Source organism: Cydia strobilella, chromosome 10 (genome assembly GCF_947568885.1).
Source record: "Cydia strobilella chromosome 10, ilCydStro3.1, whole genome shotgun sequence".
Classification (NCBI taxonomy): Eukaryota; Metazoa; Arthropoda; class Insecta; order Lepidoptera; family Tortricidae; genus Cydia; species Cydia strobilella.
Genome location: NC_086050.1, coordinates 11,975,272 through 12,003,094, shown reverse-complemented (window position 1 = coordinate 12,003,094; position 27,823 = coordinate 11,975,272). Strand labels below are relative to the sequence as shown.

General features: G+C 37.2%; 2 protein-coding genes across 3 annotated transcripts; one reads left to right on the top strand and one right to left on the bottom strand.

Moving 5' to 3' along the window:
- The first annotated feature begins 38 nt into the window (after positions 1–38).
- LOC134744545 (glutamate receptor ionotropic, kainate 2-like) lies at positions 39–11,156 on the top strand. 2 transcript variants are annotated; one of them, XM_063678369.1, is made up of 16 exons: positions 40–344; positions 761–895; positions 1,350–1,444; positions 1,764–1,926; positions 2,678–2,892; positions 3,698–3,835; positions 4,556–4,735; positions 5,309–5,506; positions 5,961–6,179; positions 6,751–6,974; positions 7,106–7,243; positions 7,669–7,867; positions 8,170–8,401; positions 9,157–9,281; positions 10,023–10,187; positions 10,512–11,156. In XM_063678369.1, exons 1-16 carry the CDS (start codon positions 251–253, stop codon positions 10,707–10,709), a joined length of 2,718 nt encoding a protein of 905 aa, XP_063534439.1. In that variant the 5' UTR covers positions 40–250; the 3' UTR covers positions 10,710–11,156. The 2 variants fall into 2 exon arrangements, with proteins under 2 accessions (XP_063534440.1, XP_063534439.1); XM_063678370.1 differs by lacking the exon at positions 7,106–7,243 and having other exon boundaries at positions 39–344.
- On the bottom strand, positions 11,152–27,339 carry LOC134744544 (glutamate receptor ionotropic, kainate 2-like). Its single transcript, XM_063678368.1, has 17 exons — positions 27,130–27,339; positions 26,477–26,575; positions 25,939–26,082; positions 25,273–25,382; positions 24,378–24,534; positions 23,660–23,868; positions 23,094–23,279; positions 21,809–21,961; positions 18,546–18,983; positions 17,958–18,181; positions 17,612–17,749; positions 14,847–15,045; positions 14,318–14,412; positions 13,835–13,971; positions 13,372–13,484; positions 11,637–11,795; positions 11,152–11,338 (listed from the first exon to the last, which is right to left on the bottom strand). Exons 1-17 carry the CDS (start codon positions 27,143–27,145, stop codon positions 11,153–11,155), a joined length of 2,763 nt encoding a protein of 920 aa, XP_063534438.1. The 5' UTR covers positions 27,146–27,339; the 3' UTR covers position 11,152.
- Positions 27,340–27,823: the final 484 nt, after the last annotated feature.

Here is a 27,823-nt window from a genome sequence, read left to right as displayed (position 1 = left end):
TTCACTCCACATTGTCCATACATAACATTTTGACTTCAACGGGTGCAAAAAACGTTAATATCTCAGCCTAAACTCTAATATTTATTCAGACGTAAAGCTATTCGTATTATTTCCGGAGAACTATCGTCAAATGCCGGCAATCACAAGTATCACAACGCGACGCCGCCGTCTGCGCGACCTAAAATGTTTTCCAAAAATATATCAGACGGTGTGGTGGCTCTCACTATGCTTGCACGCCTAAACGTATAAAATGGACCGCTTTAATTTATTGTTTATACTAGCACTTGTACTGCAAATTTGTCAAATAAAGGCAATTACTTCGGCAAGGAGTCAATTCCCTATCTGTAAGTATAAGTTGTGTGTGTCAAAACTGTCGGTTTTTATTTTTAATACGTAGGTAACATAGTAAAACTAAAAACAAAACAAATAATGGTAACTAAGTATCATGCAGCTCATTGGAAGTACTAGACCTAAGCGTCAACAAATCTGCTTTTTTATGTAAAAAGTGTATCAGTAAACCACTAAAGAATTTGATCCTAAAAAACTAAATGAAATGCAAAATTGAAAAGGTAACCCCACACAATTTTATAACATAAGTCAAATAAGTCAACTAACAAAAGGTGCCAAAAGACAAGTGACAAAAGATGTATCTAAAGATTTATAATAAAAATACTGTCCAGGGAAAAACGGACATTGATCTGCACCATTGGTTCCTTTTTTCTTAACACGTTTCAAATAATTGTTTGTTTGAAATTTACAGGGGGACTGTTTACCAGATTGTCAGATGACAAAACAGTAGAAGTGTTCAGAAAATTTGCTAATGACTCGAGACGTTCATACTTTGGCAAAGAGAAGATTTCAAGAAGTCCTGACAGCTTTACAGTGTCGTTGGAAAGTAATACTTTATTAATATAATTCGCTTACCTTAAACTAATCCGTTCGTGTCTGTGTAATTTTTATTTGAACTTAGCAGATCTTAGGAGATACCTATAGGTATTTTTTAAATGTTTACAATATAAAAAGAAGAATAGAATTGGACCATTTGGACCAAGCTAATCTGCATAGCATTTGTATTGAAAAAGTGTGGGACTGTCATCATATATGTCAAATTTCTAAGAAAATATGACGCCTTTCCTAGAGGCGGACTCTATCGAAGAGAATGAAGTGTTAACATTTTTGCCGTTTTCTCACTGAATATAGTTTCCGAAGTGTTTCCGAAGCACAAACAATGACAACATTATTTACTATCGAACCATAGTCTTTCTCATGGACTAACGTCCATAAAGTAACCTTAAAGACTATAAAGTTTAACAATATTTTGAGTAATTTTACATTTTTATTCATTTCAGTGTGCGATGAAGGCTATCGATCATCAGCAATAGTTGACGCTAGACCTACTAGAGGAATTTGTGACAACGTGTGTTTACGTAGCAACAAATTACAAGTAGGTTTAATTCGACAACCTCCAAATGATTAGACGTATCGTTCAATTCTCTTCTTGTATTTTTTTCCTAAAAAACTATCGAGTGCGAAGGAAGTTTGAACTTACGACATTCCCTACTACCGTTTACTTCTAAACATAATTATTTAATTTTACTAATACTTTATTTAAAAGTGGTGTAAAATACCTTTAATATAAAAACTACTTTTATTCCCATGCTCATAATTATTAATTGCTTAGTTATCAAATATATAATAATAGTTCTTTTATTGTTAAGTTTATTTATGTCGATCATCATAGTATAATTGTATGACATTTTAAGATTCCACATCTAACCTTGGATTGGGAGCCAGCGGTATCAACGCCGAAAGAAGGTTTTACAATTTCCTATTATCCACCCCCGGAGGTTATCTCGAAAGTTTACGCTACTTATATCAAAAAGAAGGATTGGGATCGATTCTCATTTATGTATGAAGACGAAGGAAGTGAGTATACGAAAGGGAAAACATGTCGAGCTATTCGACTTAATATTACGTGAGTGACCCGGTTTAAAATAATCTAATATGTTTGAGTCTCACGGGAGTTTTATAGTTAAAATTATACGAAAGGGGTTGATATTATTTATAGGTTTAGCCTTAGATAGTTGTGTATGCAATATTATGATGCGCTGAACTTATGTACTCATATACTTCGAAAAACTAATTATTAAAGTTTTGAAACTAGTATGACACGATGTGGCAGTGTGGCACGTATGACATAATGTATATTAAGGTAGGTATAAAGTTTCACTTTTGTAAGAGTCATTCGTCCGCCCTCTGACGTTACACCTCACCTCATCGTGAGACCTCCCCGTTAACGGATTTTTATTTATACTCGGAGATGTTATAGTGCAGTGTAAAACATGAGGTTGAAACTCCATAGTCAAAATTATCTGGCTACTTTTGTAACAAAACTTTTTGATTTGTTTTCCAAGTAAGTCCTTATAACATTATTATTAGGTACCAGATTTTTTTCTGATAATATATTTGATCTGTGGATCATGGATGTTTCCTGGTTTATATTGTACGAGTACACTACACTTACTTTTTTTATAAACACCATCTTAGTGATTTACACTAAAATGAAGATGTACTTACCTTCCTGTGCGACCTGATGGTTTGTCTAGCAATCGAATTGATTGGTTAAAATGGGATAAGTATAAAATTTAATACTTACATAAACAATATGTGATTTAAGGTTTTATTCGTCTCCAAGAAGTCATTAATACTTGGGAAAATGACAAAAAACCTATACTCTTCAAGAAGATATATCCTGAGGGCGACAACAGGGAAACATTCAAACATGTTTTTAAAGTTGCTCGCCTCAGTTACCATATAATAGACTGCAAAGCAGATAATATTAAAAAGTATTTAGAGGAAATAACAAGAGTGGTAAACTACACCGCATACCAAGTAAGTTATTGATTACTAGACTCAGACGAAGAAAAGTCTGCAACGATTTTGATAATACATGCAGTGTAAGAGCTATTTTAAACGTCAAACTTCTATGAAATTATGACGTACGAATAACACTTGCACATGACTTGCACTGCGTATGCTATCAAAATCGTTGCAGACTTAAGGATAATTCACATTAGACCGGGCCGTGACCGGGCCGGAGCTTCCGGCGCTTACTTTTCTATGACATGACAAGGGATCACGTGATGCTTTCCATAGAAAACGAAGCGCCGGAAGCTCCGGCCCGGACACGGCCTCTAAGTCATCCTTTAATCTAACTTTATCAACGTAGCTGTCATTGACCTATTTTATAAATAAAGCTTGGAAATCTAAGTCTAGGTACTTAATTGTTTTACATCTTTGGGCAGCTGTATCTCAAATCTCAAGACCTACGAGATAGACCGAATCGGATTCATTTTTTTATGCTTAAAAGTATTCTTACTGACTTGTGCCTTAACATAATATAAGTTAGTGCGCAAAATTATCAAAACCTAAAAGTCCGAAAATGATATATATTATGTATTTGGTGGTTTTTCAAGTATTAGAATACCCGGACGGCTTTAGAGGTCAAACATTTAATTTATGAGCATTTCTTCAATATTAACATACACATAAAAAACCAGCCGATCCTTTGTTACTGCAAGATGAAATGTAGCATTCCAATGGTAATCGTTTCGTCATATTTTTTCCTCTTTCATAGTTACTCTGAAAGTGTTTTGGATGCCGATAAACTGTTAATTTAAACGAATTGCTATTTCAGAATATTCTATTAACATCCTTAGATGCATATACGGTTGACTTGACTTCAATAAACATCGAAGGTAACGTGACGACTTGGCATTTAACAATGGAACAAAAAGACAAGTGGGCTGATAATCGTATCGATAATCCTAAAAAAGTAAGTAAGCAACCACTATTCTTCTACAATAGGGCCGTGCACGTTAACGCTTTCGATCAACATTGCACGCCAATAAGCAGCAGGGTATCTTTTTTTAATACCACGTCGGTGGCAAACAAGCCTACAGCCCGCCTGATGGTAAGCAGTTACCATAGCCGATAGAGGCCTGCAACACCAGAGATATTACATGCGCATTGCCGACCCTTTAAAAACCTGTACACTCCTTTTTTGAAGAACCCCATACTGTAGCCCCTCGGGAAAACCTCAAACGGGATGGGACGGGGGAAACGGGGGTCGGGATCTTCTTAGTAGTTTGTGGCAGCAGGTGTCAACCCGTACAGCTTACGCGCGCGTAGTTGCGCATTGGAGGGTCATACCACATTGTCGCCTAAAACGAAAACTAAAACTTGTTGTTTTCACTTCGCGCATATAAACTGTGGCTGCGGGCTCATGTTGCCCCCTTTAAACCGCTCACTCGCGCTACAAATGAATTGTAAACAACAAATAAACAAATCAATTTAAAGTAGGACTGAAACTGATATATACAATCAGATTTTTTGCAGTCACACAAAACGTTCTTTAACTAAATACCTACGGTCTTTATGTATCTTTAACTAGATAGCTAGTTTGGCTGTCAAAACCGCTTTTTATATTAGATATCCGAGCATTTATTAAAGAAAAGCGCTTATCAACAATTTAATCACAAGGCAGTACTTTCAGATTGAAACTTATTTGGCGGCTGATGCACTCAGTCATCTCGAGAAATCTATTAAATACATGTTAGATAACATTCCTCACAGCTCATATAATATACCACAACCTCCGCCTTTGTGCTACGATGGACAGACTCAGCCATGGGAAATGGGTCCAAATCTACGGAACGCTTTACTCTCAACTAATGTAAGTAATTTTTATTTTATTTGTTTATCATCAACAACTGACTGTGCTCTACAGGATTATAACTACTTATAGACCTATCAGAGCTGTTACAAGTATGAAGGATAGGTTGCTTTATTTATCCAGTCGCCCCAACCCCGCCCTCTTATTAACCCTATGGGGGCCCATTTCGACTCGAGAAATTGACGAAAGGTGACTTATCTCCCATATCACTATTTATTTGAGCCATAGCGTTATCGCTATTAAACTATGTTGGTTTGACATAACTTGCTGATCATATCAGTACAAGCGAGATGTCAATTCAAATCTACTTTTAAATAAATACATTTTATTTTAGATTATTTTAAACCCGGTCACTCACGTATTATTAAGTCGAATAGCTCGACATGTTTCGGTCCAATTTACGAGGACCGTCTTAACAATACGTAATAATACGTGAGTGACCCGGTTTAAAATAATCTAATATGTTTGAGTCTCACGGGAGTTTTACATTTTATTTTGTTGAAAAAAGAACTATTACAAGTTCTTTTTTCTTGTTATAAAGTGTTATTTAGTTCAAGTAATTATTATTTTCAGACCGCAATGAGTCAGGGATTCACCGGAAACGTAGAATTCGACGATAATGGAAAACGTGTTAACTTTATGTTGCACTACTCCAAACTTAACAATGAAAGCCAATTTGTGTATGTCGGCAACTGGAATTCCACGACGGACAAGATAGAGGATATAAACTTGAACTATGTTCCAGATGTTAAATCAAATGTTACTTTTAGGGTGAGATCTTTATTTACATACACGGTTAATGGGTAAAACGGTCTCGATCTCTCGATACTCCCGAGGCAATCAAGCGCTCTTGTCATGTATGTCACCGTGCATTTCCATCGTACTTGAATCGGGCTTATCAATAACGTAGGGGTACATAAAAGTATTTACGTCTGCTTGACAAGCGCACTTGATCATCTCGAGATCACTTAAGATACACGTTGCCTAACTGACTCGCAATGACAAGAGAGTTCGGGCACAGCAAAACATAATATCATAACGCTCAAATCTGCAGCAGATCAACTGGAAATGTAAATCACCCTCATACAAGACCATAACAATAACTCTATTTTTTTTACTCTGTAGGTATAGCGTTTTGTTCCTGTCGGCGAGTAAGGTTGGCAAGTGTAAGGAGAGCTAGTTTTAATACTCTCATAGTTTCTATAGTATTTATAATCTATTTTAGGTAGTAACTCGGAAAGAAGCCCCGTATTATATGGTACCAAAAAACGGCGATCCACCTAAAGGTTACGTCATCGATCTAATGGATGAAATTTTCAAACATATAAGAGAAAAAGAACATCCCGGCTGGTTCCACGTAGTTGACGATCCTGGCCTTAAGGTCGGTGGCCCAATAGAGGGCAGCAGAAGATGGTCTGGATTAATAGGTGAAATACTGGAACATGTAAGTAGAAATATTAATGACAATTAATGTTTTTATAATGTGGGATGGAAGAAGAAATACAATGTAAGGAAAAGGAGAATGGACCATTTGAAATACGATATGAAAATAACGGATCTGAAAAAAGAAGTGACGGGCAATAGAGAGGTATCAAAAAAAAGGCCTCCGCGGGTACTTTAAACCGGGGGGGTGAATATGCACAATTTTAAATTTTGTATTAGATCTTTACTTAGGTATATTAACTTCGGGATAATTATAATTACATTGTTAGTTTTAATATGACTATGAATCCGTTTGCTACAAAAAGAAGAAATTGGTCTTAGATCTCGGTCTATCGATGTTCGACATTACATTTCCATGTCATACTCATAACAGTCATAGGTAGGATTTGAATATTTTGAGTTTATGTATCATTATTTGAGTTTATTGTAATATCTGTTTTACAATAGCGACTGATCTATCATTTATTTAAAATTAATTACATATTTTTTCGTTTCCTTAAGCCGTTTGCGGAAGTTAACGAATTTCAACAATAACTCGCTGTTTGATAATGATAACTTTTATTCTTTCCTAGAAAGCACATTTCGCAATTTCTGACTTGACTATAACATCGGAGCGGAATGCTGTGGTGGATTTCTCAATTCCGTTCATGAGCTTGGGCATCAGTATGCTGTTCAAAGTGGACCCTCCGCCGGACCCAGATATGTTCTCTTTCGTCAACCCGCTGTCCACTGACGTTTGGCTGTATCTCGCTGTCGTGTACATTATTACATCACTTGTTTTACTAATCTGTGCTAGGTAAGAAATAAGTGGTTTTCAATTTTATTTTTCGTCAAGGCTGGATACAAATACTGCAAAAAGTAATTAAAATATTAATTTCTGCGTAAAAGCACTATTCTCTACCAATGCATTACACTTCTTTATTTTAGAATGAGCCAAGAAGACTGGGTAAACCCGCACCCCTGTGACCGCAACCCTAAGCAACTTCAAAACATTTGGAGCCTTTACAATTGTATGTGGCTGACGATGGGTTCAATCATGACTCAAGGGTGTGATATATTACCTAGGTAAGCAAAGCATACTAACAAATTATACTCGGCTATTTGTTCCTTACGATACTAGACACAAGTAATTGCTTCAAGAATATTTAAAAGTTAAAGATGCAATTGTAGGTGATGCACACTAGTGAAAGCGCACTTGTTGCAGTGTTTTTGAATTTCGGCTCTTGGCCCCGAGAAGGGTCGGAACGGTTAAATACATGAGGCCTGTTGTGATTTCGGATAATTCTGAAGATATAGGTTTATCTGTCCTTCAATAAGCATCAGGTGACATTGGATTTGCCTGTAGTTAGTAAGTTAGTTACCTGGCTTTGTCAACTACTGTAGTCACACCATAGCTAAATAAGTCAACTGTGACTGGCGCGGGGCAAACCTGTTCGTCTTACCGCAATTCTAGGACCAGCAATTTGCTATAAAGTTATCTACTGCTGCAGGGGTGCCGGATCCCGGTGGATAGCAGGCACGTGGTGGTTCTTCGCCATGATTGTGACGGCCTCGTACACGGCTAACATGTCAACTTTCATGAGCAACAATCGTCGTAGCAACAACATCGAGAGTGCGAAGGATCTCTCAGAGCAGACAGCTGTCAGCTATGGTGCAATGCTTAACGGTTCCACGCATAAGTTCTTCCAGGTGAGGCTTGGAGATAGTTTTTGCATTTTGTGTAGGTATTCTCAGGTAGGCAAACACCTATTTTAAGGGCTCCGCATGCGGGCCTCCGTGCCATTAAAGATAAGATTCAAATTCAGACTACGCCAGCGTTACTGCCGCAGCGTTAGTGTGCTGCATTACTACCAACTGCATTGTTGTAGGAAATGTCATTTACCCAGGACATCACCATTGATTTTGACGCTGGTGCAGTCCGAATCCAAATGTTACCTTTAGATGGCCATTCATTAAACTTACCTATACTAAGTATATTTCCTTCTTTTCAGAGCTCAAATGACCCAGTCTATCAAAAGCTTTATCAAGGGATGTCGACCGCCAATCCTACATCATTCACAGCTAACAACGACGAAGGAATGGAGCGCGTATTACGGAGTAAAGGAAAATTTGTATTTTTTATGGAATCAACTACCATTGAATACTTTATGCAGCAAGATTGTAGATTGAAGATGGTTGGAGGGAAACTTGACTCAAAGGATTATGGAATTGCAATGCCTAAAAGTAAGATGAATTTGTGTACCACAATAACCTGCCATATAGTGGAGAGAAAAATTGGTTGTACCTATATAGTTGAATCAAATTAAAAACGACTATCAACGTTGTGCCGTAATAGCAATAAAGTAAAGGGATAAAAACTAGAATGTATTATTATTTGTTGTACAAAATATTACTTAAGTAAAAAAAAATATTTTTTTATTATTTATGAGTTTACATAATTGTTTATAAATTGGTCTAACCACTTAATGGTCGGCCACCATGAGGCATCAAAGTAAAAAAAGTGTGTGCGTGTAATCTTTACGCGCGATTAAAGTAAAACTTCTTTGACGATGACGTTTATCGCTATGTTGGCACTTTGACGTGTGTCCTATTGTGCGTGTGTCACTACTGAGCGTTACTTCCGTTAGAAAAAAATTTACTTCAATAAAACTAACATTACGATGTGACAAATTGCTTTTTGCCATTCGGCTTACAGAACTTTTATAAAACGTCCTTTTAATCTGTTCATTTCATCACAATTAAATATCACAATTTTTTGCGTTGCGTAATGGCCATAATGTAATTTTATGAACTGTTCTCGTTTCACGAAATGGATAATTTTATGATCGAGCTACATTGTCATAGCTACATAAAATGAGTAAAATTATTTTCAACTACATATTGATGTGCATATTTTATCTATCCATATCACTGTTAACATCTGTAAGAAACAGAAAGACAACGACGAAATTCATCTTATTTATTAATCTGCATTTCAGACTCACCGCACAGAATGGCTATAAACAACGCAATATTGTACCTTCAGGAAAAAGGAAAGCTTCAAGACCTAAAAAATAAATGGTGGGTTAAAGACCCTGACAGCCCAGATATCGATGAATGCCAGGTAATTAATAATTAGCTACTAACTTTTTTGTCTCGGTGTCTTTGTATTTTTATAATAAAAACCTGCAGGTCAAATGCGATCCACTTCAGATTGAATATTTGACCTACGTATTTTGACAATTATAAAGTTAAAAACTGTAATAGATGTCATATATTAATGAAAAAGTGACGAAGCCCTCCAGTGGTGAAGGCCGGATTCGAACCGGCGTCTTTAGCTATCGCGGCTAACGCCATGAACCATAAATTATAAAGTTGTCTGAAAATGGAGACTATGACAAATCAACACAACCTTATATAATGAGGCGCACCAGAACTATTTCCGTGAGCCTTGTTGGTAGTCCCTGATATTTGTTTTTAGGCAGGGTATGTTGGGGTGTCTTTTACCGAAGTTATTTCAATGATCTATCTTATCCCGATCCGATACAAAGATGGCATTCGAATTGCAACTGCACCAGCGTTAGATACTAGTGGAGTGTTACTGCTGCAGCATGAAACAAGCGATGACTTTTTTAATCTCCTTGATAAAATGAGTCACGTAATGAATGTGCGGCCACGACAGCAACGCAATTAATAAAGCAAATTGACAGATACATTGCCCTTTCCCGCTATTGCAACGCTGCTGCAGCCGCCGCAGTCCAAATATTACCTCTATCCCAACATAAATTACTTAAAAAGGCTACTTGGAATAATACTTATCCGTCACGCAAATATTTTTTTTAAATCATAATGTTATCTCTTGCAGAATGACGACTCAAGCGGTAAAAAGGAAAAAGAGGACAGCGGTTCTGTGCAGATGAAAAATACGAGTGGGATATTCTTGGTGCTCGGTGTTGGGGGAATTTTAGGTTTCATCGTTGCGATTATCGGGTTCTTCTTGCATTCCCATGAGATCGCCGTCAAGGAGGGTGTAAGATTCATAAAATATTATTTTATTATAGTTTGTTTTCAGGTTTTGCAAGTCCTCAAGCGTATCATACCTAAGATGTGTTGCAGGCATTTATTTAACTTGCATTTTATGTTTGCATTTCCTTTTATTTTTTAAACAAACTAAAAGTTGTTTAAAGTTTTCCATCCAATGGCTGACAATAAACAGCTCCTCTTTAGGTTGTTGTAACAATATCTAATTCCTTCACCAATATTTATTGATTTCTAGTTAAGTCATTCAGGATCAGTATTTCGAATACGAAAATATCACTTGTATAAAATACCTCAATAAAGCTATTTCTTTTAGATATCCTACAAAGAAGCATTAGCAAGTGAATGGCGCGTGTCCCTCGACCCCCGCGTGCTGAGCAAGCCAGCAGCGCCCCCGCGCTCTGCCGCTCCTTCCATCAAATCCACCTCTCCGAGCCGAGAACGCTCACGTTCCAGAGCTGCGTCCGTGCTAAGCTTTGCGCAGTCGTTTATCAACTTGAATGAAGTATACTAGTCCGTTGCCCCTCGTGCTGAAGGTTTCTACGTTGGACCGTCGGCAAAGATAGAACTACAGAAGGGCTAGTGTGTAGGTACAATACCTTTTTTTACGTAGGTATCTACCTACTCCACTACAACTAGGTTTCTAAAACAGCTCACCTCTGTTTCTTTTCTTAATCGAAGGTCGGATTTTGTATATAAGGTAATAATAAATTATTTTACAATAGGTATAATAAACAAATTTAACAAATATTTCAACTGATTTGGAGCAGGTTACTACCAAAAGCAGCATTTTTTACGGTAACAGAGGTAGGTAAGCTACGTACGCGAGGCGCTACGTCTCGATTATGTAAACAAAGCACCGAAGAGCGAATTTAAAACAACATGAAGTCTTCAATTAATGCATTTAAAGTGATGCAAGGTAATACACAATCGCTACAAAACTGCTTTTCTAGCGGTTCACTTAAAAACGTCTAAACGGAACAAGTCAGCAGCCGAGCGCAACACCGAGGAGGCGCGGGAGTGGTTGTCACTGCCCGAACCGGATGCTGATGAAGATGGCCTGGAGTGAGCCACGGGTTTCTCCGTCTCCCAGAAACTGAGCGCGAAGATGAACTCCGCCCAAAATGCTTCAGTCCGTGACATCTGAACAGAGTAGAAGAATATTTTAAACGCTTTTAATCGGACTACGGGAATGGTTTATGATTTTAGCAACCTACGTGTGTTTGTGTCGTGTATGTCACTGCAGCGTCGGAACTAGTGATACGATTTTAATGATTAAAGTGTGAATTTATTAAATATGTATAATCAATTTTACATATTTTCGCTCAAGATCCAAAGAAGGTTCACTTGCTTCAACTAATCTTAAACCGGTGATATGAAATATTGTAGCGTGATTTACAAATGTAATCTTAAAAAATATATTGCTAATGATGTTTATTACCTTTTGTTCTATAGCGACATCCTTAACATGCCATAAGAACTCAAATATTCCCATGGCGGCTGCTATTCCACAGCCGGTGCCCAACACTATAAACACTCCACCGACATTGTCCACTCCCAGTTCTGCTGCACTCGCTCCTTCTTCGCCTGCTTCCTCTGACTGAATACAAAATTTGTCATTAGCAACTTCAACTCAAAGCAGTTCGATAGCAATATTTCACAGTTTAAATAATACACCCAGGTCTCTATTGTATGGCGTTTTTCTTCTTAATTGTTAAAATGTCCGTGGTAGAGGTATAAAAAACTACTACTTTAAATAGTAACTCGTCTAAAAGGATGTTGGTCTAACCAGTAACTGGTAAAAAAAAACAGGCAGTCTAATCAGTAATAGCAAAGAGGATGTACCTAATAGGATACAGCGGTACTGTCATAGTAAGTTTTTAACCCACAGTAAATTTACTGCCATCTATCTACACACTTTAAAACTAAAAAAACCGGCCAAGTGCGAGTCGGACTCGCCCACCGAGGGTTCCGTACTTTTTAGTATTTGTTGTTATAGCGGCAACAGAAATACATCATCTGTGAAAATTTCAACCGTCTAGCTATCACGGTTCATGAGATACAGCCTAGTGACAGACAGACAGACAGACGTACAGACGGACAGACGGACAGCGGAGTCTTAGTAATAGGGTCCCGTTTTTACCCTTTTGGGTACGGAACCCAAAAAATGAAGATCTATAAAAATACGACAAAATGTATTTAAATATGGATAAATGGTTTTTTTTTATTTGCATTAATTATTTTTATGATTTTGACCCATGGTCTTTCACTGGTATGCGTTAAAATTGTTAAATAACAAACAAAACCGTCAACGCCCTCTATACGAGAGTAGGCCAAAGGTAGTGGCGGCATCTGATCGAGAATCAAATTTTCGTGATTTTCGAGGTACTTACATTTTTTCCTTAGACTGTATCCATCTTTTACGTAGTTATATCTATCTTTGGAAATAGTATTTAGTCTAAGCCACAATTTGTTCTAGTAGTAGCTCGTGTAATATTAAACTTGAATAAATTAGACTAATGTCATGAAAAGTACCCTTACCCACGTGCAATTGTATGTATATGTATTTATCCTTGCTTATTCATATATTTAATTATATATAAATATATATATGTATTTAGTGTACATAGTCATAAGGTATAATTAAGCATATTATTATATTATGCATGTAGAAGTTTTACTTCGCTCAAAAGTTACGTTTCTTTATTGTTTTTTTTCTCTCAGTGCACCCACCTTGACGCTTTTCTGTTTAGCCCTATGGTTGACTGGTAGGGAATGCCTATAATGGCATTAAGTCTGCCTGTTGTACACTTTTTATGTGCAATAAAGTTTAAAATAAATAAATTAATAATAAAAGTCAATATCTACAAATAATAATAATAAGCGTTTAAGATATATTTATGTAAAAGCACAGAATAACTAATAGTGTAAAAGTTTTCTCCCAGTCAGACGGTTCGTTCTCCTGTCCACTACGATGACTTGTTGACTTAAGCGAAAGGTCTTCGTTTCAGCTTGGGAAAAAATGCTTTCGTATGTCCGGATGTTTTCCTCTACAATTTTATGAGCAAGTTCGATGATTAAATAGCATTTTTTTGTTGATTAACTTTTTTTAAATGGCAAAGCAAAGGGTTCGCGAGGTCTACAGCTTATAGAGCCACAAGTACATATTTACTTACAACACACGCGTTCTCCTCCGGCGCTTTCCACCATCGATTCTTAAGTTCCACTAGTCTCCCACTTTCGGCTAATTTCAAAACAGCATTGTCCACAGCAGTGCGATAGGAGGAGACTAAAAATAATTACCATAAATTATTCATTTAACTCAGAAAACTGGTAAAGAAAATTTAAGGAATAGTGTTTTCACCTTAAAAATATTTTGCAGTACTAATCTGGTTACTACTACAACATCTTACAATATTAATTAGTTATTCGTTAATTTTTGACTATTCGCTCAATTTATAGAACTGCCTTTTATAATGACGGATTCATACAATGATGTAAGGTTGAGTAGGAAAGCAGTTATTATAAATAATAATATGTAGCTTCGTTTAAGATAACTCAGAAGGTTGCACGAATTACGTAAGGTAATTTATATATATGAAATAAAATAGGTACTCGTGATAAATGTGTAAAACTCACAAAAAGGCATTGCGATACCGTATCCCTTCGAGTCAAGTAAGCCGCCCACTTGCATTAATTCGCAATTTCGCTCCAGCTGGTACTCAATGGCCGTAGACTCCATCAGAAATGCATACTCCCTTTTGCCTTTAAGCACCCTTTAAAAAATAAATAATAGGTATTACCATAACAAGATGACACAATGACCTATATATAAATGTAAAAAATAGTTATAAATAAATAGATTTACAAAATGTTAACGGCGGAATATGGAAAGGCTTGTTAAAGTGCTGATTTTCGGTCTATCCCTGGGAGGTGAACTAAGCAACAACGATATACTTACTTACTTCGCTGGCTCAGCGACCCGAAGTGGATCTTGGCCTCCGATACCAGGTTTCGCCATTCGTTCCTATTCTGTGCGATCCGACGCCATTCAGCCGCCTGGATGTCACATAGGCAAGCAACAACGATATACTTACATAAAATATAATGCGTGCTTTATACCTTTCTACGCCTACATCGTTGTTCGGCACAAAAACCGACGGTCTTGCGGATTCCATTGCTGTCCACATTTTTGAATATGTAGAAAAGTTAGATCGCTGAAAAAAACACCCAAAAATTACCATTTGTATTGGCAAAGGCCGGAAACCTTAAGGATATAACCAAACGGAGTAGCCATTAACAGGCGTTCCCCTCTGTCGAAAATAGTCGGCCAATGGTCATACACAATGTATGGACTGACGTTTATCTGACATGGCCATTTTTACGTTACGTATACATTTGACGTTCCCCTCCCTCGCAAAAATCGGCAGACTTTTTTGTACAGAAAATTACAGACAGACAGACATTAGATTTTTTCCGGCTTAGAGGATATAACCAAACGGAGACGCCTTCCGAATCAAATTTAATAGCACCCGACACAAATCAACTGGGGTATACATAGTTGTCATAATCTTTAGTAGGTATTACTTACTTCTCAAAACTTTTTGAAAACTTTCATAAAAAGGTCAAAATGTCAGTGTTCTCAAATTACCTTGAAGAACGAATAAGTGGAGCCACCATTAACTGTCCCATACTTGATCTTAGACTGCGCCGCCAAGTCTTCCGCGCTTTTGATGGAATCGTCCATAGCCGCGTTGGTCAAGAAGGCAGCCAAGTTAGCCGTGTACGACGAGCACATGATGAGTGCGAAGAACCACCACATTCCGCACACCCAGCGGGTGGAGTAACCCCTTGTGACAAGTACTTGTTTACGTAAAATAGATAAAGAAAAGACATAAGTTCCATCTATGATGAGATTGATGAGTTAATCTTGTGAGTCTAAAGGCTTGGCCAAACACAAGGCGCGACGCAGCGCCACGGTAGCGCGTTGCGATTGCCGCCCATGCTAACCGGTTAGCGACGTCAAACAGACTGCGCGGCCCCTTGCGTCCACGCGGCGCGGACGTGGCGCTGCGTCATGCCGTGTGTTTGGCCAAGCCTTAAATGTACATTAAAATGTATATATTCATTGCAATCTAATTTGAACCTTTCATGAAACAAATAAAGTTGCATTTCTTTTGTTTCACTGCGTTGTAAAACAAACGAAATTCGTTCCAATTTACTTATAGAACAAGGTTCAAATTAAGAATTGAAAAACTTTATATGGTGGGTCTTACGAGGTTAAGTGTTGCTGTTAAGAGGCCGTAGTCGATTTTGGAGCAAAAATTTAAAATTTTGGAGCAAAGATTTAGTCGTTGAAATTATACAAGTTTTGTTACGTAATATCTAAATAACAAGTATTGGTTTCTATTAGCACGTCTTCTCATCTTGCCTTTTAATAATGGGGTCGCGAGCGTGCGTCACCGGTAATATATGAAGAGAAGGGTCAGTTTTTAAAAATTCATCAAAAATGTATAGTGGTAAATTATACAAATTGATGTATAAGAATAGTTTCAGCAAATATTGTAGATTGTTTAAGTACAAAAATTACGTTGAAATTAAGTCGATTTTCAGAGAAATTGTCACTTGTTTTTAAGTAATTTCTGGAGAAAATTGATTTCGTCTAACTTTCATTTACACTACTTCAAAGTCATAATAATAAAAATGTAGTCTGATAAACGTCAAGTACAGGATATGTGTAATACAAAATTAGCATGTTTAGCCGTCAAAACTTTACGAAATTTACAAATAAGAGCGACAAAATCAGTGCTTTACGCGCGTTTACCTAAACGTCCATCAGAAAAGCAAACGTTACTAATTTAGTGAGTCTGTTTTCAAAAAATTGATGTGATAAAAGGTAAGATAAGAAGACGTGCTAATAGAAACCAGTACTTGTTATTTCAATAAGGTAACAAAAGGTGTACAATTTCACCGACAAAATCTATCAATTTTACATTTTTGCGACTAAAATCGACACCGGCCTCTTAAGATTACAACCATATGAATGGGTTTGAGAAATCAGCTAAAGAAACATAGTATAAAAACTGTGCACATTGCTAGATGCGTTAAAGTCGAATAAAACGATGATTGATGAGACTTTCGGGGAAACACTAAGCGAGAGTTACGTGTTTTGAGGACATCTGTATCTATCTTCATCTCCACACATATAGAGATTTTATTTATATATTTTTTTCTTTCTTGGAGTTAACTTCGTCCTACCTATTCCTGATTTATTATACCTGCCTACTTAGTATCCAACTATCAGTAGGCATAAAAAAACGTCAAGTCATAAGAAAAACAAAACTCGTAATAACAGGGGGATTTGTTTGAGAAGATACCTAGTTCTGTTTTCGTTCCTAAGTAATTATTGCAAGATTTCTTTGCTTCTCATGTAAGTACCTATAAATTCACATTAAATTAATGGACATAAATGTGAATTGTTTATGTTTCCAAAATCTACTAAATTAATAGACCGCGGGCCAGGAGCATATATCGTCAGTCATCGCCTGCCGGCTAGTTGTCAGATGACAGTTTTGATGCTAATAGTCAGATAATAGTTTAGTCCGAGTCGGACTCGCCCACCGAGGGTTCCGTACAAATTTAATTTTTAGTATTTCTTGTTATAGTGGCAACAGATACATCATCTGTGAATATCTATCTATTACGGTTCATGAGATACAGCCTGATGACAGACGGGCAGACGGACAGTGGAGTCTTAATAACAGGATCCCGTTTTTACCCTTTGGGCACGGAACGCTAAAAATAGTCAGCCGGTTGCATCGCGGTGGAAAGACCGTCAATTGATGACATGAACATGTAAAAAAAATGTTTTCAGTCATCGCCTCCCGATTGATATTGTGTCAGATGATAGTTTAGATGCTATTTTAAATATTTAAAAAAACCGTCAACCGGTTGTATCGCGGTGGAAAGACCGTCAGCTGGTAAAGCATGCGTTATTGGAACGCCTGATGGAATTCTACATGCAGTTTCATGATTTTGATATCGCTCTCATAAAAAGGTACGGTGCCTAATTTTCACATGTTCATACGATCAGCTGTCGCTTTTTCCACGGCGATACAACCGGCTGACGATTTTTTTAAATTCACAATAGCATATAAACTATCATCTGACAAAGTATCAAACGGTAGGCGATGACAAAGATTTTTTTACGTGTTGCTCGGGCTGCCATTCCTCAACCCACCAACGGAGCGGCAGCTGCCGTTCACAAGGGTTCATCATACATAGCCGTAAACCATTATATGAGTTATCGCCCGGGAGGCGATTGGTCATGGAAATCTGTTCCGGGCTCGCGGTCTATAAAGTCATAAAAACATTAAGAGGAAAAGCATAGTTTTATATGATAGTTCTGGAACTTACTTTGGCAAAATGTCGGAGCCTTGAGTCATAATAGACCCCATGGTGAGCCAAGCCGAGTTTTTAATATGCCATATATTTTCCAGCTCTTCGGGCGACTTGTCACAGGGATGTGGGTTTTCCCAATCATTTGGTGCTAGCCTGTAGGAATAAAAAAAAATATTTTTACCTAGTTATTATATATTTTGAAATATGTCTCACGATAGTCTAATTTCGATCAGTTAAAATACGTAGCATAACTGACAATAAGATATTTAAAGCTGATGGTTACTTTATGATTCTGACTTTTTATAGGCAGCTTTAACAACACGAAACAACGAAGCCATAAAAGATAAATCTTTAAACATACCTTGCTAAAATGTGTAAAAGCAGAGACACCATGAGAAAAGAACCAGCCATATAAATCCAGACATCGACTGAGAACGGCTTCAGGAAGCCGAAGAGTTCTGGCTCCGGAGGAATAGGTTTAGAATACAGAATACTGATGCCCAGGGTCATGAAGGGGGTGGTGAAGTCTACCGCCGAACGCCGCTCGTAGGTTATCGTTAGGTCGCATATTGCTAAGTCGGCTTTCTGAAAATAAGCTTTAGTTTTGAATACGTATGATTCGAAATAGATGACTAAATTATGGATCTGACAATATGAGTATTTATATTTATCTAGGTATCATCGAGTGAATTCATTTAGACTGAGATCACGAATAATGAGCAAAATAGTTTTTATTTAATTTCTATAAGTAGGTATTAAAGTCATAAATATCGATTCGGATAAAGGTACAAATATTTATACGTGAACTCGTTTATGCTCAAGTGGTCGTGTAGATTATTTTGTCTCTGCCCACGCGCACGCATATATTATACTTATAACTCTACATTCGTACACTAAATACTATGTTTATTCCTTATGTATAAGTGTTTTACAAACAAATGCAACCAACCCTTTCTAAAAGATGGCCGACAAGCCCGTCCCATTTCCTTGTATCTTTATGGTAAGAACCGTATAAATTTCCTGGCACGATCTCAATCACATAATTTAAATGGAGCGTTTCTTTAAGGATTTCGTGTATCAAGTCTTTTGAGTAACCTTCGTAGCGGTCGTTTCCTGTTAGTTCTTCGCCTTCTTCAGGAACCCTTTCTACAAGATAGGGGGCCCCGATTCGGGACACGACCCGAAAAGTTTTATTTTGCCATTTTTCTGCAAGTAGATCGGAAACTTCGTCCTGCGATCGCACGTACACAAAGCCGGTATCTGGATTCCATTTCGCAATGCTGTTAAACCCGCTGTTTGATAATTCCATTATTTCCACGTTGAAATTAATACGTTCGCCCGTTGTATTGTCTAACATTATCTGGTCTGTTATCCCTACTATTGGGTTCTGAAAACAATCGAAATAACAATTTTAGCATTCGTATTATAATTAAAACGAGTGTAAATTGTTTAATAATGGGCCGTTTTCGACAAAATTTACGGTTTTGTGTGGGGTCTAGATTATATGTAAGGTGTATTTATGTAGTGAACATTTTAAATATAAGTAAGTATCTAAAATATCAGGTTTACCAACACGTCTTGCGCATTTCACTATGTCTCCCGCGACTTCATTAGATCAAGAACGACTTGGCGTCAAAGTAGGTAATCGTGCTAGACGTGCAGTTCGACACCGATAGGCATTTAAAACATTATTTTGTAAGTAAGTTCTGTCATCATTGTCATCAATCGTGAAAGGGTTATAAGTTGTAAGAATGCTCCGAACGCCACGACAAAAAGCTCCGGGTGGATTCACTGGCATGACGTCAGTACAGTGATAACAAAATATCACAGAAAAACAAATGCGTGAGGCCTCCGGGTTAGAGTTTAAAGACCGTATCGTTAATTATGGGTACAACTTTACTTAGCCGTTTTTTATGGTACTATATTTTTTATTTAAAAATGACACGTGTGTTTAATTAGCATAGGTAACTCGGGCACATTATAGGGATTTGATATCGATAAAAAAGATGTCGATATATATTTTGCATCCGTCAGCCGCCCGTTAGTGATATATTGTCAAAATAGTTTTGATAAAGAACTCCTTTCAGGCATATTTTACAAAATAAATAAGGTTTATCTCGAAATTGTATATGTACCTAATGGTATTTTTATGACAGTCAATTTCACTTTTTATGTACATTCAGTAATAAATAAAGATGAAATAATGTTTAAGAAATAATAGATAACGATATAAAATGATTAGAATAAAACATTTAGTGCCAATGTGGAACTACTGACCTGGTTTAAAAATAAAATAAATTCTTCGATAAAACACCTTTGTAGTATATAGGTATATTTATTTTGTAGAACATTTATATGTTGACAGTAACATCGATATATTTAATTGTCGATAAAATATTCTGCTACGTCACTTTAGTATAAGTGCCCCGAGTTATCCCAGGTTTGTTAATTAGTGCTTTATTAAGGTACACATCTTGTCCTGGGAGCTCAGCGTAAAGCATATGGTTTGGACAAAATTTACCCAATCCTCCCGAGTCTAAATAACGATTGTGGACAAATACTGCAAGAAAATTTACGGTTTACGAACAAGACGATATTACACAAAAAAAATCGTACTATGCAAACAGCAATTACACATGATTCGTAAAGCAAAACATCTGGGCATAGTGTAATAATTTCTTTTAGTTTTAAAAAGATTTGGATCTGTGCATGATGGGCGTTTAGAGAATATGGCATGTTTATATTATATAATTACGACAACTCCGACTTTGGTATGCAATATAACTATCATGGAGCTTTTCTATCGACCTGCTCTTGCCATGGTTTAACGCCATGAATGACCGTTAGGGTTCGGTTTTTGGTAGATTTTTTTAGCTGTCTCCCTCGTTCCGCTTGAGTCATAAATTTACGGGAATCAAAAATGTTGCGTAAAAAGTCGTTTTTATTTTAAAAATAAAAATTCGCCTACATTTATTCTGTGGATGCCCAATTGAGCAATCATAAAGAGGACACTTGGATAACAAATGTTTGGCAGCATATTAACCTTTTGTTTCTTTAAATCGTACCAAGGAGTCGGTGAAATAGTCTCAAATTAAGTTCGATGGGCTTGTCCAAATTATAATAATAATAATAATAAGCCCGCAGGGCAGCTTGTGGCGAGCTGTTGGGGAGTGACGACCCCACGGACCCGAGTGCTCCAGAGAGTCGGTCAGGGTCTCCGTCTCCGGCGTGTCTTCGTCGGTCGGAGTGGACCCCAAGGGGACCCGCATGACTCTCAGCTCTGGCTTGCCTTCATTAGCCGTCCAGAGGGGAGTCGTAAGAGCTATATGCTCCAGGGGTGGAAGTGAAAGATGCATAAGACGCGAGTTGGCACAGTGGCTGCTGACAGTCACTGGGTAGAAAGCGGCGCACACCTCTCGACACCCCTGAGCCGCTCACACCGGTGTTGCTCCTGGTCGTCTTCACGACGGCAGTTTCAGGGGCCCATCTAGTCAGCGGCAAGTCACCACCTGCCTCGATAACGTGTGTTAGCATTGTTATGGCAGGTGTCCGGACTTCTTTTCAATAGCCCAGTCTCATTGTCCACCCAAACTTCAATCCATAGACCGGTATACTGTTCACTTTTTCTACAATAGTCCCAATGCCTGCTGCGACCGGTTCATGGGTGTCTATTGTTGCACCTGTGAACGGGTTCCAGCAGGCGTTCTACATGACATTAAAGCTCTCCAAGGGGGCCTCTACGTGTTGGATCTATATCCCCACGCAAGCCTATCAAAAGACCGGGATTTATAGGCCCGTGAAATCCGAGGAGATACAAATAATAATAATAATAAAATGCTTTATTGTGCACACTACATGAAAAAAAAGATACAGACATTGAGAAAAGATATAAATTGGTAGGTAACAACAGGCGGACTTATCGCTAAACAGCGATCTCTTCCAGCCAACCAGCCAGCCAGTAGCCAGTTTATATTTGCTAGACGATATTTAAAGCATCATAAAGTCCTTAAAATAAAAAAATGTTAAACCTTTCTTATATCAGTTATATCAGAATATATATATGGCGTAAAAAATACCCTCAGACTATGGTCTAAGAACCCTAAGAACTGTCCTTAAGAACATAGTAATACAAAAGAATACACATGTAAACAGTTAGACCAGGTTATATCTGTACCCATAGTTAACGATACGGTCTTTATACGTCATGTCTACCGTTAATATGTGATTGATGAATTCTTCCCCGATGTCCCACTGACTTTCAGAGTTACATTCAAGTTCCTGCGCTTCAACTTTAAATTCCTCTGGAGCGCTTTCCACTGCATCCGTAATCAGTCTTGCGGCGTCGCTGGCTAATGCCACCTCAACCTAAATTAACAAGTAAGAAAATTGTTAAGCTTAAATAATGTAACAAACCAGTTTCAAATTTCAATCAAGACTATTCATTAGGCCAAGAGTAAGAGCTAAACTTAAATAATAATAAAAAATATTATTGATAATATTCTACCAAAGATAGATATAACTCCGTAATAGATAGATACAGTCTAAGGAAAAAACGTGCCTCGAAAATCAAGAAAATTTGATTCTCGTTCAGAGGGCGCTACTAGTTTTGGCCTACAGTCGAATAGATGGCGTTGACGGTTTCGGTTGTTATTTAACAATTTTAACGCATATCAGTGAAAGAACATGGGTCAAAATCATAAAAATAATTAATGCAAATAAAAAAAATCATTTATCTATATTTAAATACATTCTATCGTATTTTTATAAATCTTCATTTTTAGTTTTAAAGTGTGTCGACAGATGGCAGTGAATTTACTGGGGTTACAAAATTTACTATGACAATACCGCTCTAGAAGTTACTCTATGATTCTACTTAGACAAAGTGGGAAACGAGGAGCTGGGCGTCCCCGCGCCCGCTGGGCAGACGACTTAGAGAGAGTGTCGAGCAACTGGCTCACAGAGGTAAAAAACCGAGAACGGTGAAAGAGGTTGGAGCCGTTGGAGGAGGCCTATACCCGGGAGGGGTCCTAAAACTTTACTAGATTAGTAACAAATAGTATTTAGTTTAGAAATAGTTTGTATATTTAAGTGGTTACGGAATAAAAAAGCTTTTTATTTTATTTATAATATTCTAGATACAGAGCTCCAGTAACGCTCATGTAAATAGGGGACTCGGTACGATGTAATTGATATAGGATAAGTTTGAAATAGGACCTGTACTAAAACGTTGGCAAGTATCTAGTATTGTTTCCTTAAGATACTAACTACAGGTTGCCTACGATCGCCTTGTCCCGGGACCTGGGATAAATTCGATAATTTATCATTTACTCAACAAACTATGGTCAAACTTAGCAAGTTACGAAGTGACATTGAAACACAAAGTCGCTCAACAGTACAATGCTTGTAATACAGACTTTATGACTATAACGATAAAGTAGAAATTCAAATGCATGCATGTGTTACAAACTAGAAGTAATCAAGGTAAAAGTGGACTTACTGTAATGTCTTGTGTATCTTTCGGTATCTTCACTTCGGGCGAGGCTCTAACTTTCCAATCGGCTAAATACGAGCGCGTCCTTGAGTCCTCATGAGCGAATATCCGCAGGCAAGTCACGTTCGACAGACCGTAACGCAGTTCTTCTAAATCCAACGTGTGTGCATCTAGTGACATAAGAACGTAGCTCTAAAAGAAATAAACATAAGTAACTAACTTATAGACACAATATACAAATGCAATGTAATGTACATATAGGTACAAACGTTGGTACTTACTACATTTTTTGAGACTGCTCTATCTACTTTATCTAAACAAGTTAATGCTTATGCTTATGTTAGTGCTTGAGAAAGGAGACCTAGGCTCTCCGAAACATGACGTGCGAGTGACTAAAAACAAGTGTCTAAACCGTGAAATTATTTAATAAAATGTATCCAACTTTATTCAATCACTTCACTACCTCCAATATTTTCATGATATATACCTAGATTCACAGAAGCGTTTTATTACATTTTAATTTTGAAACATTTATTTAAACTCAATGCATGAACATTTAAGATATATCTCACCATATAGTCTTGAAAGAACTGCACCTCGTTCGCTTGGCGCAGATAATCCATCACCCTGTGAGGAGGACAGTCTAGGATGACCCTGCTTTCACCGGCTAACTTCAACGACTTCATCAAGGGCCGGTTGTCTCCGCCGGGCACTAGTCTTCTGGCCGACCATTTGTGTTCCGGGTCGGCATATTTGAGGATTTCTTGAAGCCTTATTAGACCTGTTTAAAAAAAGGATAAATAGTTGCAAAATAAATAAACTGTCACTATCTAAATCAGAGCAATATAACTATGCGCGTGCAATAGAGATAGCAACAGGCGGGTCAATGTACAAAAATCAATGTGGAAAGAGTCTCTTTTTTATACGTTCAGTAATGGGTTCATAACCTTATGTTAGAAAATGAGTTTAAATTTAATTTTGTTTGTTAACTGATCACGACGTAGTTTATGATGGGATCAGATGCTACATATTTTTAAATCAGGGATTAATACGGGGTCAACTAGATATCAGTTAGTTTGAATGCTTAGAATCTAAGTTACTAATCAAGGGCTTTAATTAATAAATTCTACAAATAAGAATTTATTAATTAGAGCCCTTGATTAGTAACTTAGATTCTAAGCATTCAAACTGACTGATATATACTATGTCCATATCTGTCCATGTCTACTTAACTGGATTATTTATCACTTAGTAAGCAGATGAGTTAAATATTTATGAAGTAATACCGACCATAATCATCGTCGTAAAGCAACGTGTAGGAGTTCCAATCGCTGTCCTTGATAAAATGCGCGACAGCCTTCGACAGGGCCACTGCCTCAGGATACAAGTTGATGCCTGGCGGTGTCGGTTGATGGTAGCCTCGAATGGGCGGCGGACGCCACACGGCCTAAAATAGTAATATAATGTTCGAAATAAAGGAAAAATTAAAAATTCGCTGCCCCGGACGAGAATGTAGCGACCAACACTGTGTTATTTCAAACATTAAGGTTTCATTAGCAGTTTATTTAATACAAAATTAATAAATGTACCTTAGTTAAGCAAATAATTAAGCCTCTGTCAAATCTGCTTTTTCTTTGTAGTCATCAAATTCTATGCTAATGAAAACAATTCTATCAGGCAATTCGATGTCCGGCCGTTATAATTGCCATGGCTACATTTGAACTTCGTCCAATCTACGTGCAAGATTTCAGTATAGTTAAAATCGGATAGGCCTGAAGTGGGTCAAACTTACAAGATTTGACTACCTACCCGCTGTATCTCTCTCTATAGACAGTCAGATAGCTGAAACTTAATATAAGCTTGCGTAGCGTGAACATATTTATCCGGATTTTTTTAAGAAGTGACTTATTGGTTTCGGACTTTCAGACAGAATGGAACTAGAAAATGTAAGTAAATAAACACAAATATAATGTCGCGATAATCGGGACTGTGCCTTTTTATGCAATAATAGAGGTTATTTTTAGTACTAGTTCCATTTGTATAGCATAGTTGTACATAATTTGGTGTAGATAGATATATAGATAATAGTTTATTCATCAACACATGGTAATAGATACATTTAAAATATACATCAGGTACACAATATCTGTAAGTACTACGTTCCTCCTAGACTAAATTCTCGTACCTGAATGTGAGGAATTCTAGCAGCCCTGCATTGTGCCTCCACAACGGATGCTGAAGTGGCATCAGTGGGGCCGAATATTGCGATCACTCCCGCCGATATCAGCTTGCAGGCTACAAATACAAATAGTATCAAACTAAACATATGTTTGTCATCCTCATGACTATAAAGCGTTGGATACGATATCAGAAGTATTATTGTTATTTTTGTGTACAAACTGGCATGCTTACTGTACTGACGAAGCTCAACGCGCCGAGACATGAAACTTTGAAAATTGTTTAGTGTTAAGGTGACTACATATAGTATCCATAACGACCTTTTAACATACTTCAAACTCGCGAAATTTAATATGAAAACACTATTCGAAAAAATAAAGTATTTCGTCTTTAAAAACCCGGCAGATTCAAGACACCCAGTTGGTACTACTACATTGTAGGTAAAAAGTTTGTTAATGTACTTACTTACAGTTGCCAATAATTGTAACACATACAAACTTGTAAAATACAAACGCTGTCGTACATATTCGGCATATAACCCCTTTGTTTTGTCCTGATTATGCGTTTCGCCGTATTTTCGATTTGTTCCATAGAAATTTCTTTAAACCGAAATATATACTTAGGTAGTCACAATTATTAAATTTATATCAATGTTTTGACATAAACCGTTTACCTGCTTTAGCCGCAGCAAAACTGTCCTCATTTGGTACATATTCCACTTTCATTACAAACAGGTAATGTTCACTCTCCATAGAAGCGCGGGCTAGAGCGGAGGCAAATGCCACCTCAGTAATTGTGTTTGGTGGTAATATGGCACCTGAAATCGCACATTTCAATGTTACTTTTAAGATTCAATGAAATATCAAAATTATTTTTTTATTTTCTAGTTTAGACCTGCATCTAAACTTCAAGTATTTATGACACGAAATAAAACTATGGAAACGGATTATATCGCGTATATTGAATTTATAATACATCCCGACGTTTCGAACCCTTTACAGCGTTCGCGTTCAACGGGTGACATATAAAAATAATAAACCAGAATGAATAGTTTTATTTCATGAGTAACTATCGCGGTAACCGAAGACAATAAAGTATAACAGTTTGGAAGATATAATGTTATCCGCCTAGTCTAGGTGAAAATATAAGTTAAACAGAACTATGAAACACTGAAACGACTTTCAAGTCTGCACTGTAACAGAGCCCCTTACCAATATTTATCAGAGTCTTAAGAGATTCCAAGTTTCTGAATGCAGCCTCACTGTAGCCGGCAGAAAGCAGAATTGTTATAACTGTCACGTAATTTATTCCTGGAAAATTCAAACAGCAGCGTTCAAACGGAGCTTTCTTACAAATTCAGTTATGGCAATATGGGCCCGGCGTATTTAATAATCCACCAATATTTCATTTCATTCAGTTCGTAGGCAGCAGCACGTGGTTATAAATTCTTAAATATATTCGACTTCGCGAATAAATACCTACACCAGGGGAGTGTTTTGTAGAGGCCATTTGTATTTTTCCAAAATTTCTAAACCAAATTGGGCCGAATACTGATTTTTTGAGCGTAAAAATAATTATGCTTACAAGGAAGTCTTACACCGAATATATTTTTTCTATTTTTGAGAATTTCTGAAAACATCACTAAATTTACATCAGGAAAAGTGAGATAATACAAGATAATACGCTTGTTTTTTTTATAGTCTTTTCCATAATCGTGCCTTAGCCAGCTTTATTATCCGCATCAATATCGAGAAGAACATCATAAAATAAGAATGACGACTTTATAGACAATAAAATATGAAAACCCAATTCCAAATAATTTCTCGCCAAAGTTTTCGGACAAAAGTATAAAAGTAATACTCGCCCTGGTGCCGTAACATTTTCAAAATGAGATTTTCCTGGATAAAAGTAGCGAAACGGAACAATGAGATTCAGCGTGCCCAGATGTCGCATTACAACTTCGTCTGTCCGCCAGTGTTTACTCGGGACACGGTAAACATCACTTTGAATTCTGCAACAGAGTGCATAGATGCACGTCAGTGCACGCTTCCGACCGGACACTACGGGCTGAGTGCCCATTATCACAGCTGTGCCCAGCAATCGGGTTAAATAAAAATAGATTTATGAAATTAGGACGCGAGATTACAAGTCTGAGCGCTAATTAAACAAAAGCATTTGATTTTTTTTTTCTAGAATTGGTACGTTCTACATATCAAATATTGCGACGTTGATCTCAAATACTTAATTTTTTTCTAATCCAGCACTCTTTCAGCATTAAATGACTGCCAGTGAGATCGAAATCAACTTCATAAGAAGCGCGGCGCGCGGGGCCCCGTCGCAGTGTTATTAAGTAAATATCCTAACAGCATTCTTAAGGATATTCATACAATATTATGCAACCGTTTTTTTTTTCACTTCTAGGCAAAGATCTACAAACCTATATTTACTTTGATTTTATTTCTAATTTTAGGTGTTTGCTGATGTCTTAGAATTTTTTTTGTGTGCAACGGTACATTATTACGTCTTAAAATTATCGCGCCTGTCTTCACAAAGCTCAA

Bases quoted from the DNA above. Each gene is read 5' to 3' on its own strand.
- LOC134744545 (XM_063678369.1), top strand. From the start codon at position 251: ATGGACCGCTTTAATTTATTGTTTATACTAGCACTTGTACTGCAAATT. The intron at 2,893-3,697 runs GTAAGTTATTGA...TTGCTATTTCAG, and splicing joins TAAACTACACCGCATACCAA to AATATTCTATTAACATCCTT. The intron at 4,736-5,308 runs GTAAGTAATTTT...TATTATTTTCAG, and splicing joins ACGCTTTACTCTCAACTAAT to ACCGCAATGAGTCAGGGATT.
- LOC134744544 (XM_063678368.1), bottom strand. The intron at 18,182-18,545 runs GTTGGTTGCATT...GCTTATTTTCAG, and splicing joins TCGGCCATCTTTTAGAAAGG to AAAGCCGACTTAGCAATATG. The intron at 15,046-17,611 runs GTAAGTTCCAGA...ACTTGTCACAAG, and splicing joins GGCTCCGACATTTTGCCAAA to GGGTTACTCCACCCGCTGGG.